Genomic DNA, 14,908 nt, shown 5'->3' with positions numbered 1-14,908 from the left:
TTTTTACAAACAGTTGGTTACTTTTATTAATTTCCAACAACCACATGTTTAGAAGCCCCATGTGTTCAACTTTTACTTTATATGTTTTAAATCTAATATTTGGATGATTCCTGGTCTACATATCCTTCTCATTTTCACTGTCTCCCTTGAGCTTTCTTTAGTGGGGTTTGGGGTTTTTTGTTCTTTTCAAGTACAGATAGGTTATGAAGTGCTGTTGGTTACTGACCTAGTTGTTTTTTCAGTCATATTCCCAAACTCCCCATTAATTCAACTGCATGACTTCAGCTATTAGACTTCATGGGTTTAGAGTTTATGTAGCACTGCCTTGGCTTACAGCTGATCCCCTCTGTCTGATGCTAAGTCCTTCCTATTCTCCATCTAGAATAGAGTTTGATGCGGCTGAAAAAAACCCTGAATTTATTCTGTTTCATTATAGGGTCTTCCTGCACTGCTCTGCTCTAGCCTTTCCCAGCATAGTGAGTTCTGAAGGCCACCAAGCACCTTGGTTCAAGTTGCGATGCTCTTGCTCTCCTCTGTGCTCACCATTATAAAGGAGATGAACTGCTTTGTGTCTCCCCTTTTTAAAGGAATGGCTTGCTCCAGCTCTTTTGGAGAAGCAGCAGCCAGCTCCTGTGCTCTTCCTCTTGTTTGTTTTTCAAAGTAGCACTGCTTTGCTCTTGCATCTATTTAATTGGTTTCCTGCTGGAAAGAAACTCAAGGGCTGCCTTTGCCAATTAACTAGGACAAAATAGTCTGTTAGTAGACAATGTAGGATTTACCCAAGGATTTCAGAAAAGAAATGTGGGATACCTTTGGTGGTTTAACAGTTGTTCTGTTCAAAGAACAGTTGTTCTTTGGTGGTAGGCTCTTGTCATTAAACATGCAACATGTTCCAGGTTTAGTTCCTTCCTGAAAGCTTTTTTTTTTTAATGCATAGTTTTAATATTGACATACTATTTGATCCCAATAACGTGTCAAATTTTTAAGTCCTAGTCAAGCATTTACTGTCTTTGGTAAAAAAAACCAAACCCATCAAAACCTAGAGAATGACTTAAGTAAGGCCTGTTACACAGGTCAGTCATGTGGTAGACTATATTTAGGAACATTAATAGCCATATTTAAAAGGAAATTTGTTATTGGCCTCCTAGATTGCTAGGTGCAATAACTTCAGCCAAGAAAGAGCAGTCAGATTGAGTTTGTTACTAGGAATATCTAAAAACCAACCACAAAACCTAATTTTAAACAGTGGGTTGTAATCCATGCTGTTTGGTTTAGAGCTCCTTCAGCAATTCCTTTCTAAATGTCTATTTTAAACCAGTATGTCAGACCTCTGGCTGTTTTTTCACAATGTCCTGAACATAAAACACTTTGACCATTAAAGTAAATAGGAAAAAGTAACAACTAAAGAACTTAAATATATATTGTTTTCAGTAGAGTGGATTCCCTTTAAATAGAGAAGTATGTTTGAAGAGGTGGATGGTGGTGTGTGTGCCATGTTACTTGGTTGTTCATTATGGTCCCAACCTCATCTGTGATCTTCCCAGCAGCTGGAAAGAGGGCAGGCTTCTGTGGTTTGTGTCTTGTTTGGTTTGGGTGAGCATGAGTTGAACTTGGAAAGTTTCCTACTATCTGAAATGTACACTTGACCTCTGGAAAGTGTAGAGTACCTTTGCCTACCATTTTTAAATTCAGTCTTTCAGTCATAACTTTTTAAGATAAAAAGGTGCTTTGTTTTTGGGTTTTTTTTTTTTTTTTTTTTTTTTTCTTTATTCCTTATTTCAATGTTGATTTGATTGGTCTGCTTTTTTTGGGCTGCATACAAAGGTATGGAAGCTACAGGAATCAGAACTGCTCAGACAAATACTGTATCAGAATACATCCTGAGGCCCAGATGGCTCTGCAGAAGATGGTTGCTCACTAAACTGAGCTAGTCATGTTTTCTGAGGCAGAGGATTTAGTACCAAGGCTACTAATATTAGTTGAATTGTCTTACAGCTTGTTTGTGTTGATGTAAACCTCTGGCCCACTGCAGTGTGCACTGTGCAAGCATAAGAGAATCATTTCCCCACAGAGGAATTTGCAGTTGATTTCTGTTAATAAACTGTTTGGGACTGTTCTGAGGTCCTGAAAAGGTTTTTTGCAGACATAACCAATGTCCAAGGTAAAAGGCTTGACATAGTTATTTTACATAAGGAGAAGCATGTTTTCAGAGAACTCTTAGCCTTTTCCTGGATATTGTTTTTGTGGGACAAGCTTTGCTTACCTTTTTAGTTACCTTTTTGGTAATGGACATAGGCTGATCATTTTTACCTGTGGAAGGAGCTCATTTTATGAAGTGGCTTAGGGAAAATATTGTGTATGTAAATGCTTTAAATATAAGTATCACTGCTTTATTTTATTTCCTTCTTTAGGAAATAAAATTACTTAATTCTGATAATTTTCACTTCTTCTGAAAATCATCAGGACTCTCTGAAAAAGCTCTTTGACTTTTTGTTTTTAAAGTTTTTCTTTATAAACCGCTAGAATAATAGCCATTGCAGCTTAAGCTGCCCTAAAAATGCTTTTCTCCTTGCCAGAATAAGTCTATGCAAATTTCAGTTGCTTTATACAACAAACTAGATCTCTCTGCTGGGAAACTGAAGAGTAAGTAGGTGTTTTCCATCTGTGTGCCCAGAGTGCTTTCTGCTACTAAGCAGGTCAGCACTATGACCCACAAGATGTGCAGTGGGGGCTGTGTTTCAGCATCCTTCATGCCCATGTGCATGAGCACATAAAAGTTACAGATGGAGCAGGATACGGGTGGTTTGTACAGATACAAAACCCAAAAGTGCTCTAGTGGATGTTCAGCATGGAGTGTGTCCTGAGCACCAGGACTGTCAGTTGCAACATCTCTGTTAATTTGGGGAAGGGGTTAGTATGGTCTAGGTGCGCTAGGAGATGATGCAAAATGGTAGCAGGCAATTCCTCTCTTGAGTAGGCTGCCACATTCACTGCATACCAAATCTACAACAGAGTTAAGTACTCTGGTGCACTAGGTATTAATGCCTGCACCATCGGTACCTGAGGTGTTCCCTCTTTAACAGGATGAAGTATGGGAGTATGTAGAAGATGTAAGGATTGACTTAAGTACCTTCAGCTTTCTCTTCACAGCAATACAGTGCTATGTAGTGTTATGCTACAGTAAGGTAGCATCCTTTCTTATTTATATTTTTATTGCAATTCAAATTGATTTTGCTAACTCCATGTTAGAAAAGCTTTATTTAAATGATGTTTTTGATAGCTTATTCTATTGGTGTATTCCTTGAATAACTTTTGACATCTCTTCTGTTTGTGCATACTCAAAAGTTTGTCCTTCCATTATAGTAAAGGTTTAAAATCCCAAAGGTTGAAATAAGAGTGGGTCAGGCTGGAAGGGACCACAGTAGATCATCCAGTCCTACCTCTTTGGTCAAGCAGGGTCATCCTGCAGCACACAGCACAGGTTTGTGTTCAGACAGTTATTGAATTTCTCTGGGTTTTTCTGGGAAACCTGTTCCTGTGCAGTTACCTCCACAGTAAAGAAATTCTTCCTCATATTCAGGTGGAACCTTCTGTGCATCAGTTTCTGTCTACTGCCTCTTATCTTTACTAAATGAATTAAGGAAAGTGATTTGCCACTATAGAACTTCTGAAAGCTTGTTCTTAACATTTTATTGTAAATGAGGAAGGAAACTATAGTTCAAGTGCCAGAATTTAATTTTTAATCTTAATTTGCTACAATTATTAATGGGTCACAGGAGAAAACTAAATGCAAACTAGAAGTAATAAACCAGAGACCAACACCTATAGACTTTTGAGCTGTCCTTAAGTGTACCAAGTGGTACAAAGGATATTTCCCAAAAGAATTTCTCTGCACGTGTTCTCAAAATCAAGAGGTCTGTAATTTACTGCATTTGTTACCTAGAAAAGAGGAACCTTGAAGGAGTGTCCATCACTGTGGTGCTCTTTTTCTCTTCCCTGTTGTTTTCAGTTATCTCTACATGCCTCAGTACTTCAGCCTTTGGTTTCGGTATCTCTGCCTGTGTGGTTGCAGAGGCGTTAGGCACGGTCTCTGCCATGTGCTGCTGCTTTCTGCAGTCAACAAGGGTTATATATGTGTGTTGTACTGCAAATGTTGTTTAAGATAGAGAGGGAGGAAAAAACAGCAACAAAGCTGGAAGCATTACTGTGCAACAGTAATATTACTGTGAAGAACTGGAGCTGGGGCTGATGTTGAGACTAATATATTATACCCCTGGGAGTACTGTTACATGTTAATTCTCTGCAGAGGGAGAAGTGCAGGAAAACGTGTACTCAGGCAGCTAATGCAATACTCATCCCCCATCCTCTGCTCAGCCCATGTGGTGTGGTAGGTACCATCTGAACTGTCTGTGTGACTAAGCTGCATGAGCTGTTCAGTTATGCAGTAGGTGTGGGACAGAAGAGAGGTTATCAGTTGCTCCTTATAACTCAGGTGATGTTCTAATCATCAGATTTTTTTTTTTTTTGTGCATGCAAACTTAGTGGTTCACACTGACATAAGGACCTTCCCTTGAATGTGTTTGTTGAAGGTCTTGCAAGGTCTGTGCTTGACCAGACCATCACTTAGAGAGAAACTAAGCATCTGTCCCTAATCCAAGTGCTGTTGTATATTAAACATCTGTCTTTAAGTTCCTTGGCCCATGTGAGTGACATGTCTGTGCACAGGCATGTGCTGGCTGTCATACAAAGACATGGAGACACACAGTTGGAACATGGAATTCTGGATGTGTAAGATGAAACTTGGAAACAAACACCACTTTATTCATCAAGCTAGCATGGCTGAGATATTAACATAGACCAAAATATAATTAAATTTTGTAGCACTGTGCTTAGAGGCAAAATGCCCCTTTACCAGAGAGGAAAGGAGCAGCCAGTTGCCTAGTAGGGCAGTAGGAGTGAAGAACTGGATTGTGCTGCAGTTTATATGATGGGATGAGGGCAGGTTCCTTTGAGCAGGAGGAAATTAGAACAACAGCAGATAAAAAGACAACATTTCTAGGGGGATGCTGGAGAATAATCAACTCCATGAAGAATGTTTCACTTTTCCTGTGTTTTGGCAATACATTCTTTCTACTCCTATTGATTAAATGTGCTCTCTTGGTTCTTCCTCTTAATACTGTTTATGGAAGATAACCCTTCAGAGCAAGGGAAAACTTTAATCTCTGAGGGGTAGATGTGGGACATGAGACCAGGAACTTGTCCATACTGAGAGCTGTGAAAGATGCTGTCTCTTACCAATACCTACCTGGAATTTTGTAATTGTTGCTGAGTCAAAAGAACAGAGAGCTACAGGGAAGTTAACCATACTTCACCCCACTCTGAATGCTGCTTTCAGCCAGCAGCATATCTGCTTTGCATTTCAAATCTAGCCTAGGAAGGGATGATGCTTAGATATGTGGTGTCTTACAATTACTGCAGGAGCTGTTGTTCAAACCTGAGCTCCACTGTTAGTATGCCAGTGACACCTGGAGAGGGTTTGTGGTGGGTTTTTCAATCCCAGGTATTCTGTTCCTCATCTGAGACTTGTGAAGCACAATAGAAATACAGCATGCCTTAAGCATGCATTTTGTCATAGTTGCAAGTGAAAGAGTTTTGATTTCCTTTTGAGAGGTGGTCCAAATGTCTTAGTCAGAACTAAGGCTCCATTCTCCTTGCCCATATTTTCAGTTTAAATGTGGTTTCTAGCTTGAAGCTTCTAAGGCTTTTCTCTTTCTCCCCAGGAAGAAATCTCTTACTGAGCTCAAACTTGGTGTTATTTGGGCTTTGTGTAAACATAGCTCTTACTTTTCTGGGAGAGTCAACTGTGGAGAAGGAAAAAGCTTGTGGTGTGTCAAAACTTCAAACTGCTTCTTACTGATTTATTGCTTGTGTGGAGACAGCCTAGAATGCATTAATTCATCAATTCTTGTAAGCAGAGAGGAGGGAAAGAATAGGAGGAAACAAGAAAGGGGGTGGAGGGGAAAAGAGTTGGGGAAGAGAAAATAAAAACATGGGGAAATATAAGGGATGGGAGGAAAGACATAGCAAAGCAGTTATTTTTGTGGTGGTCTGGGAATTTCTGGAAAATAATAAGGTGCTTGCTAGAAAGCAGTGGAATTGCCTCTGCCCTTCTTATTACTATGGCCTTTACAAGCTAGGACACTGTTTTGGTCTCAAGTCACTTCTGAATGCCAGAGTACATTGAGGGGTTTTTGCAGTTGTGCTTAGGTTACAACTGACTTTTAAGATCAGTCTGGTTTAGGTTGGCTTCATCTTGCCTCACTTTAAGACCTGTGTGCAGCTGATGTTCCCTTCTCTAAAATACTCAGAGCTTAATCATTTTGACTGTTAGTGATTTAACCTGTGACCTCTCTCATTTTTGTATATATTTTGTATATTATATTTTATACACCTATATCGATGCACAGTAATTCACAGATGGTGCCTTGGTATTGGCCCCAGTATTTAAAGGCAGTGGTTCACTGTAGTAAAGTTTGTGGAAGTCTCTAAGGCTCTAATAGGTTCATGACTCTGAAAATGAGACAGGCAGGCTTGTTGTCTCCAGACCAAAATGTGTTGCACTCGTGCCAGTTTTAGATCCATCTGCAAAACCAGTTCTACAGTGTCAAGGCTTTTCTCCCGTATTATGTAGGATGGAGTTTTCCAATCCAGCAGAGATGAGGAGGCTTTTAAAAGGTGTATCATCTTGATCTCCCTGTTTCAAATCATCTTAAGCCTCGTGCCTCAGGCTGCTGAAAGGGCTCTGAGGTGTGCAGAGGATCTAGGACTCCAGTACTGAGAAATGGCATCATGCAAGGGCTTCCCAGCTTTTGCCTGAGGTCATCTGCTGCTCCAATGCTTTTTTAGTCTCTTGAATAGAAAACACTGATTAGACACATGAATTCTGAGCAATGTTCTTTAGTAGCTACACACCTGTCCTTTTGTTCATATCATCTTTTGGGAATATTGAATGTTTAGGTGATATTGCAGTGGGATTCCATTTGTTATTTACTCTGCACAGAAGTACACTGCTTCTGGGATGAGTTGGGAAGTTCATTTATTTCATCTGTTTTCTCGAGAATTCTCCTGTCTTTCCTATGTTTTCAATTGTCTTACTTATTACACCATTTTTCTTTTTATTACATTTCTTTTTTCTTACCTTTGACTCTTCCAGTTCTTTCCCTTCTGCCTGTTTGCCTTTCCCATCTACAGTTTCTTTCACATGAATTTAAGTGATTTTCTTTTTTCCTTTGAAATGTTTTCACCCTTGCCTACAGGATCTGAGTAACAGCCTCACCCAGTTTATTTCAGGTTGCTGCTGTTTGGCAGTGCTACAAGAAGCCACAGTGGCACCAGTGCTGGTGACAAACATAGAAAAATGCAAGGTCAGGAAAGTCTTTGGTTCTGTCACATTCACTGACTGTATTTTTTGGAATATGTGCAAGGATCTAGCTCTCTGGGGCACTTCTGCATGGACAGCTTGTGGCATGTCTATTTTTAGTATTCTTTTGAAGGAGTTTTAACAATCTGTTTTCTGTGTTTGTTGCGATAATATCTTTTCCTTTCTACCCATCCATATATTTGATAGGCAGTGTTCTCATAGTCATAGATCTAGAAACTATCCATTGCTTTTCTAACCTTTAAAATCATTCATAGTCTGTGCAGTAATCAAACCAAAGTTTTGACAGGGGTGGTTGCCGTATATAATATTCTAATTTCTCTAGAAAACAAACAAGAAAAAGATTTACCCAGGTATTTAGCAAATAAATTGGTGTGGAGGTTTTTTTTTTCTTCCTCTTTTACATGCCCTAACAGTGATTTGCCCCTGAAACAATCCACTGTGTTCATTTTGTTTCGCACTCAATGTTACTGTTCAGATACCTTTTATCAGTGAAAAGACACATTCCTTCTTTTTTTGGAATGTTTCAATGTAATCTTTATATATGTATATGTTTATACAGCTATATCTGTACACATATATACATATACATATGTGCGTGTGTATATATGATACATCTATAAATATTTAAAATACAGGATTTTATCAGTCAGGGAGGTAAAGCAATGAAACATAGTGGCCACTCATGAGTGGACTAAAGTCCCTAGAACAATTGTTTCAACTAAAAGTACGAGCTTGTTTCCCATGTGCTTTATTGTCTGTGAAGCTGAAGTTGCTGACAGTGTTCTAAAGCTTTTATACATGGTCTTTTATCTCTTCTGGGCTTGGGCCTTGGGCCTTGGAATAGCTTGAGGATAAAAACTGGGAGAGGTTGAAGTTGGTGGTTAGTCTGTGTAGGGGCTTAAAGGCTAGGTCTGAAGAGTTCACACTAGACAATGTGCTGACATGACTTTCTGCACTACTCTAAGTTCAAGTTGAGTACATGTAGAAAAGAGTTATGCCTATAAACAGCAGCCTGTTATACTGCTGGAATAAAGAATGTGGCTTTAGTGGGATTCTCTGGAATTCAAAGGATGATACCTATCGGCTGGACTTGTGCAGTTGATTGTGGATCAGATTTATGAATGAGTCTGGAGACTTAGGTAGGCATTTGACAGGCTGACAGGATTTAAGAACATAAGGAAGGCAGGCATCAGAACTGAAGTTAGTGATCCCTAAACATCCATGTAAATCAGTCTTGTGTTAGTGTGACTGACACTTATCAGAGAGCAATTCTGCTTTACCAGGCAGTTCTGTGAAGATGAAGACTTGGAGACACAGCTACTGCAGTGATAGATGCCAGTAACTAATGGTGACTGATAAGTGAGAGATAGGAAGTCTGCCTGCCAGTTTATGTTATTGTAAAAGCTACCTGGTGGGTGGATGTAATAATTAATTTGCTATATGAAGTGACTTTGAAATGACCTTATCTGTGATATAGTTGCATAATAAAAACTGGTACCACCAACACAAAACATTTGCAAAGTGGTCAATTGTGTCATGTAGGCTTCCTTCATATGATCCTTTTGAAGATCTTTGGAAAAGCCTAGGAGCAATGAAAAATGGCATCATGTTCTAGCTCTGACAGAGGGGTAGCAAATAATGCAAGCTCCATGACTGTTGCTGAGTGCCCTTAGTCACCAGCCTGGATCATGGGGAGTAGTCCCTGCTGCCCTGAGGGTACGGCCCATGGCTGTGGGATCATGTGCAATGAGCCACAGCTTGGCTGCAGAGGAAGGCTCTAAGTCAAAAATATTGACTTAAAAGAAGTGGTAGGCAGTGTCAGTTCCAGAGTGCAGTGTAGTAGCCTTTCTACAGATGACTGCACTTCAGGCATCTGTGGGCTTCTTCCACATAAGTAAAAATATGTAGGTTTTTATACAAATTGATATTTTTATAAATATTAGTGGTATGAATGTGTAGTGTAGAAACATACTTCATATATTAAAATTACAATTGTACTAGTAGATGTGTTTGATTTTTATATAGGAGGAAATGTAGTCTGTATTCTATATTTTTTAAATCTATAAATACTTATACACAATACTAAAACTGTACTATAGCAGATGTCTGATTTCATCTAGTATTACTTTAATTGGAGTTATTTTGATAAAGAAAGATTGAGACCAAATTTTAAGTCCCATTTAAGTCCCTTCTTTTGATTTCTAAAAGAGCTGCTTTTCATCATGTCAATAAATTCAGATTAAGTTAACTCCTTAAGGCAGATGACTTAAGTGTACCTGATTAACTGTCTGTCTGGTGGGAGTGGGGACTGAAGCCTTTAATTTAGAAATTAAACTCATCCCTGACCTAAAGCTGAAATTGAGATTCTGCTGAGATCTCTATTTTGAGTCTTCCTTGGTGGAAAAGACCCACCAGCTAGTGTGCTGCACATGACTTCTATTCATCCCTATTTTCTAGTCACTCTTCTCACATAGGCAGTCATGTATCCTAAGTGTTGATGATGCAATTGCAATTTAAATGTACAATGCTGTGAAATACTTGACTAGCATGCTATAAGAAGAATCATATTGTTTTATGATTTCTAGAATGACTTTTATGTAAGAAAGTTGCATTTTTTTCTGCTTTCATAGAAGTCACAGTATTTTTACTTCACTGTTTTCTGCAACTCTCTGAGGCCTGTTCTATTCTTGACTTACCAGATGTTACCAGCCACTTGTTCTCACTAGAAAATGTAGTCTGTGTAGGTGGACCAGAAGCTAAGGGATTACTGTTCAGAAATACAGTTCATGTTCACTTAATTCATTAATTCTTCAGAAATAAAGTTTCCTTTTCATTCCACACACATCTCTGGGAGTGCCTAAGAGTCACATTCATATATATTGTGTTATTACAGTAAGAAGACTTCAGTCCCTTCTCTCTCTTTGTGCAGAGGTTCCCTTTTAGTGTGGACATGCATATGGTTGAAGAATTAAACACTCGTTAGTCAGGTTGTTAAATATTTATGACAAGACTGCTCTGAACAAACTCTTACTAAAGCTATTTCCTATGCTTCTGACTTCCAGTTTGCTTTGGGATGCTGTCCCAAAAAATCACTTGCTATCTTACCATTTATCTTACAAATTCAGTATTACCAGATGCTGACCACATTCAGCAAAAAATACATAAATGAGATTGACCTTGGCTGCAGTAGAACTGGGAGTTTGAACTGATGACCAGCTTCTCTTCTGATTTTCTGTGCCTCTAAGTCTGATTTGGTGTATCTGCTGTCAATATTGATGTTTGGACTGAGTTTGGCAAGCAACACAATCTCCAGTGAACTACATATGTTTAGTGTGCTGGGGTCTGTTGAACTGTACCTTCACTAGCATTATTTCTGGGACTTCCTAGTAAATAGCCAAACCATGGGGTGAAATTTTCTACTGGCTGTTTGTGTAACTAGTGCTGTCATTCAACACAATGACACACCAAGATATTTTTCAATATCTTGTTCCTCTAGAAATCCTTTTAGTTACCTTGTCTTTCTTGCAATTACTTAGCATTCTCCCTGAAGTATTGCACATCACTAGAAAGCATGAGAATACATTCTGAAGCTGTAAGAGGCCACAGTTGTGAAACAGTAGGAGTTTTGATCTGGTTTTGAAAGAAAGTGTTTGTTTTTCTAATTTTCTCTTAAAAGTTTATTGTTTGGTTTTATGCTTTATTTTTTAACCTTTTAAAAGTGTTGTGATGTAAACAGAAAAGCTTATTATTTAGTCGCAGCAGTGTACTGGATGATGATGAAACAAGACCTAGTCCATGCATTGAAAAGCTTCATTCTCTGTTCCTTTACAGGGTACCCAGGAGAAGTGATTCAGTGGGGTGTGGAGGATTTTTGTACAAAACTTTTTAGGCTAGGTGGCAAATTTCTTGGTCCTTGCTTTAATGGCTTCAGTGACATTGTATCCTCTCCTTGCCCCATAATGAATGTAAAATTTCTTTCTTAAAAGGGAGTGTTTTGCAAAGAGGGAAGAGCAGGAATGGCTCTGCTACTATTTGAAGCTGAATTCACATTTTGCCCAGTTATCACCATGGCTGAATTCAGCATGGATTACATGCCAGCTGTATGGGGCAGCTGATCTCTGCTGGTCTATTGAAAGCCAACTTGAAAGGCATTTTAATTTGATTCATTCTTGCTTTGCAAAAGACAAAGAGGAGAAATGTGTCAGTGAGGTGTTATTGCTGTATAGTCATTCTGCAAAAGTGGAATTACCACAGTGATACCAGTAAGCCTCTATTGAATATCCTAGAAAATGGGGCTAAGCCTTGGGGCTGAAAGCTTGATATTTTTTTCTTGTCACTTATCGACCCATGCTGAATATATATAGATTTTTTTTTTTTTCTGAATTGAGCCATGCCATACATTTGGTGAGCTTTAGTCTGAATTGTGTCAGATTCTACACTTAGCCATAAAATTTGCTATGATTTTGGTCTGCCTGATGTATGCAAGTGCATTTTTAATGTAATCTGTCCTTTGTTGTTCATTTCCTGGTTTCATCTACTTGCAACCATAAGCATCAGATATGCAATATACTAGGCAGGACAAGAAAATAACTAACAGCAGACAGTTCAAATGTGCTTGGTCACTACTTCTCAAATACCTCATGAATCTGTCTGTATATGTCAGATAAACCAAAGTTTGGAAGAAGAAAATTGGTTTTGTTAGTAATTTGTGTGTGAAGTGAAAAAGTAGTGTTGAAGTACAGAAGGTCTAGTAGCCTTAGAAATCATGGGGTTTCATTCATATCACTGTGTCAGACTTTCACATTGAGGTCTCAGAAAAGACTGCACAGCACAAGTTGTGTTTTGTGAGGTGGAGCCATTATTCATGTGCTGTTCTGTGGGGTTGTTCCATTTGAAACAGTGTTGAGTTTGTGTGTGGGCTTTCAGAGGAAGTGCTATAGAGCAGCCCTGGAAATGGGGTTGCTTAACTATTATTCTCTCACCACTTCTCTCTGTTGACTGCACTAGGAAAAAAATCTTTTGGTGGTACTTGCGTACATCACAAAAAGCATCTTCTAATGAGTTGGACTGAATGGGAGGGCTGACAAAATCTTCATTGTTTCAGAAATGTTAGGGACCTTGGTAGAATCATGCCTACAATTAATTGAATATCAAAGACTTGGACATAAAAGAAATGTTTGTGAAGTCTGCATGTGATTTCTTGGGGGACAAAAAGCACGCTTTTCTTGAGCATTTGCCTAAGTGTAGTCTAGTAAGCATTAGTTAGTTGTGGTTCTGCAGGCTTGCAAAGTTCATGGATATGACTTAAAAATTAGCAGGTCCTGCAAGGAGTAGCAGAGGGGGAAAAAAGGATGAAAAAAAAGACAAACCCCAAAAGAACTGTAGCCGTGATTTGAGTAATGTAACTGCTGGTGTAAAGATGGTAAGGAGCCATCTAATTTTGGGAAGGAGAAAGGCATGATAATGTGAACCTTTCAGCAGCTTGGGATGTGAATTTTCTATGCTTGGAAGGTCAATGTCACAGTGATAAAACATTACTAGTAAATATGTTGTTAAAATTTGATGTACTCCATAAGTTACCCTTGATGTTTTGGGGGAGTGTGTGGGTTTTTGTTTTGTTTTTCTTCATGTAAAATTCATAAATTAGCTTTTCTCTTTGGGAATACATTTCTTACATGTGAGGTTTTTTTTCTTTTTGCTTAGTCAGTTGACAACACACCATCTGGGCCCTGAAGCCTAGGATAAAGATGCTCTGCATGATCCTATCCTATCACTGTCTTGAGGGTGATATATAGGTTATTTTAGCCTCTTCTTATAGCTCACTTTGTGCTCTTATTTGCCCCAGATGGTTGTTGCTACAACAAAGTTGTGGTCTCAGCATATTGAAAGGGTTGGAGGAAATTGCAGGCTAAAACTTGCAGTGTACTCAAAATATTTATTGTTCTTGCTAAAATTAACAGCAAACTGATTGATCTGTCATGCTCCTGGGAACAAAAATATCTGGCTCTGTGAGTTGAAATATCATCATGCTGGAAAAGGGCATAATAAATGCCTGGCTTATGAAAGACCTTTTGAGTCTTGCCTGGGTAGCTGAGGTTAAGGAACATCATGAGAAAATTTTGATGTTTGTGAGTCAAGGTTGTAACTAGTGATGGAAATCACAGGAATTGGAAATGGGATTTTTGTGTTTGTAATGTGTGACAAAAGCCTGTGACCTAAGGGTATTCCTGCTTGTCTTCATATGTTTAGTGTATTGTGTGTGGGGTTATTTTTCCTTCTGCTTTCTATATGCAAGTTCTATCAGGCAGGGGATATACAAGGGAATGCAATTGCTGGCACTGTCGAGTTAACTATTGCTAGTTAGTTAGGTCATTGGAAAAAACAAACTCAACAGGCAATGTGATTTTCAATGGCAGAAATGTACTGACTATCAACATAAGGAAATAATGGAATATCTTTACTTTTTGTGCTGTTCTTCAGACTGCTCTGCAATGACTACAGCAAGATACAGGCCTACCTGGGACTTGGTACTTGACCCATTAGTGTCCTGTAAGCTCTGCCTTGGTGAATACCCCGTGGAGCAGATGACAACAATAGCACAATGCCAATGCATCTTCTGTACCCTGGTGAGTTTGTGTTCTTTTTTAGATAGCAAAAAATCAAGACATAAGTTTCACTGCAGAAATAGAGTGTTTCTGCTTGGGGGGACTTGCCCTGAAGTATTGACCTTGCAGTGGAAATAAATACTGTTGCTATGTACTTGACACAAAAGCTGGGAAGTAAACATTTGTTTACCTGCAATAAAAAAAAAAATCAGCACTTAAGTATTCTGTATAGTTATCTGCTTACCAAGGTTATTCACACTTTCCCTTTTATCAGTCAGTGGCTTGGATCTGGGGGTGGTTTTGGTATATAAAAGACATCTTATGAAAGATATCTTCTAATGAGTTGGACTGCATGGGAGAACTGATGAAATTTTCACTTTCTTTCAGAAATGTTAGAGACCTTAGTGGAGTCATGCCCACAATTAATTGAATATCAAAGACTACTGGGGTGGGTTTATGATTGATTGGGATTTTGTTGGGTGCTGAGGTGTTTGGTTGGTCTTTTTGTTTTTTGTTTTTTTTTTTTTTTTTTTTTTAACTTTAGAAGACAATAGAGTCTTTCAGTTGAAAGGGATCACTTCAACCATGATCTGTGGTCCAACGACCTGGCCACGTCATGGCTCATTAAAAGCTAAAGTATGGTGTTAAAAGGCATTGTCCAAATGCCCCATAAACACTGCTCTAGGAAGCCTGTTCCAATGTTTGGTCACCCTCTCTGTAAAGAAATGCTTCCTGATGTCCAGTCTGAACCTTGCCTTGTGCAGCTTTGAACCATTTCCATGTGTCTTGTGAATGGATACCAGGGAGAAGAGCTCAGCACCTCCCTTTCTACTTTTCTTCCTCAAGAAGCTTTAGAGAGCAA

General features: G+C 38.8%; 1 protein-coding gene across 4 annotated transcripts in view; it reads left to right on the top strand.

Annotated features, from left to right (window-relative positions):
- RNF144A (ring finger protein 144A) overlaps positions 1–14,908 on the top strand; it is a 61,706-nt gene that overhangs the window by 19,919 nt on the left and 26,879 nt on the right. For all 4 annotated transcript variants that reach the window (XM_064412007.1, XM_064412010.1, XM_064412009.1 and 1 more), the window contains one exon: positions 13,922–14,067. In XM_064412007.1, coding sequence (XP_064268077.1) covers positions 13,933–14,067 — 135 coding nt within the window. In that variant the 5' untranslated portion in view covers positions 13,922–13,932. The remainder of the gene's footprint in view (positions 1–13,921; positions 14,068–14,908) is intronic.

The sequence above is a fragment of the Passer domesticus genome, chromosome 3, assembly GCF_036417665.1.
Source record: "Passer domesticus isolate bPasDom1 chromosome 3, bPasDom1.hap1, whole genome shotgun sequence".
Lineage (NCBI taxonomy): Eukaryota > Metazoa > Chordata > Aves > Passeriformes > Passeridae > Passer > Passer domesticus.
This window is presented reverse-complemented; position numbering and strand designations above follow the sequence as displayed.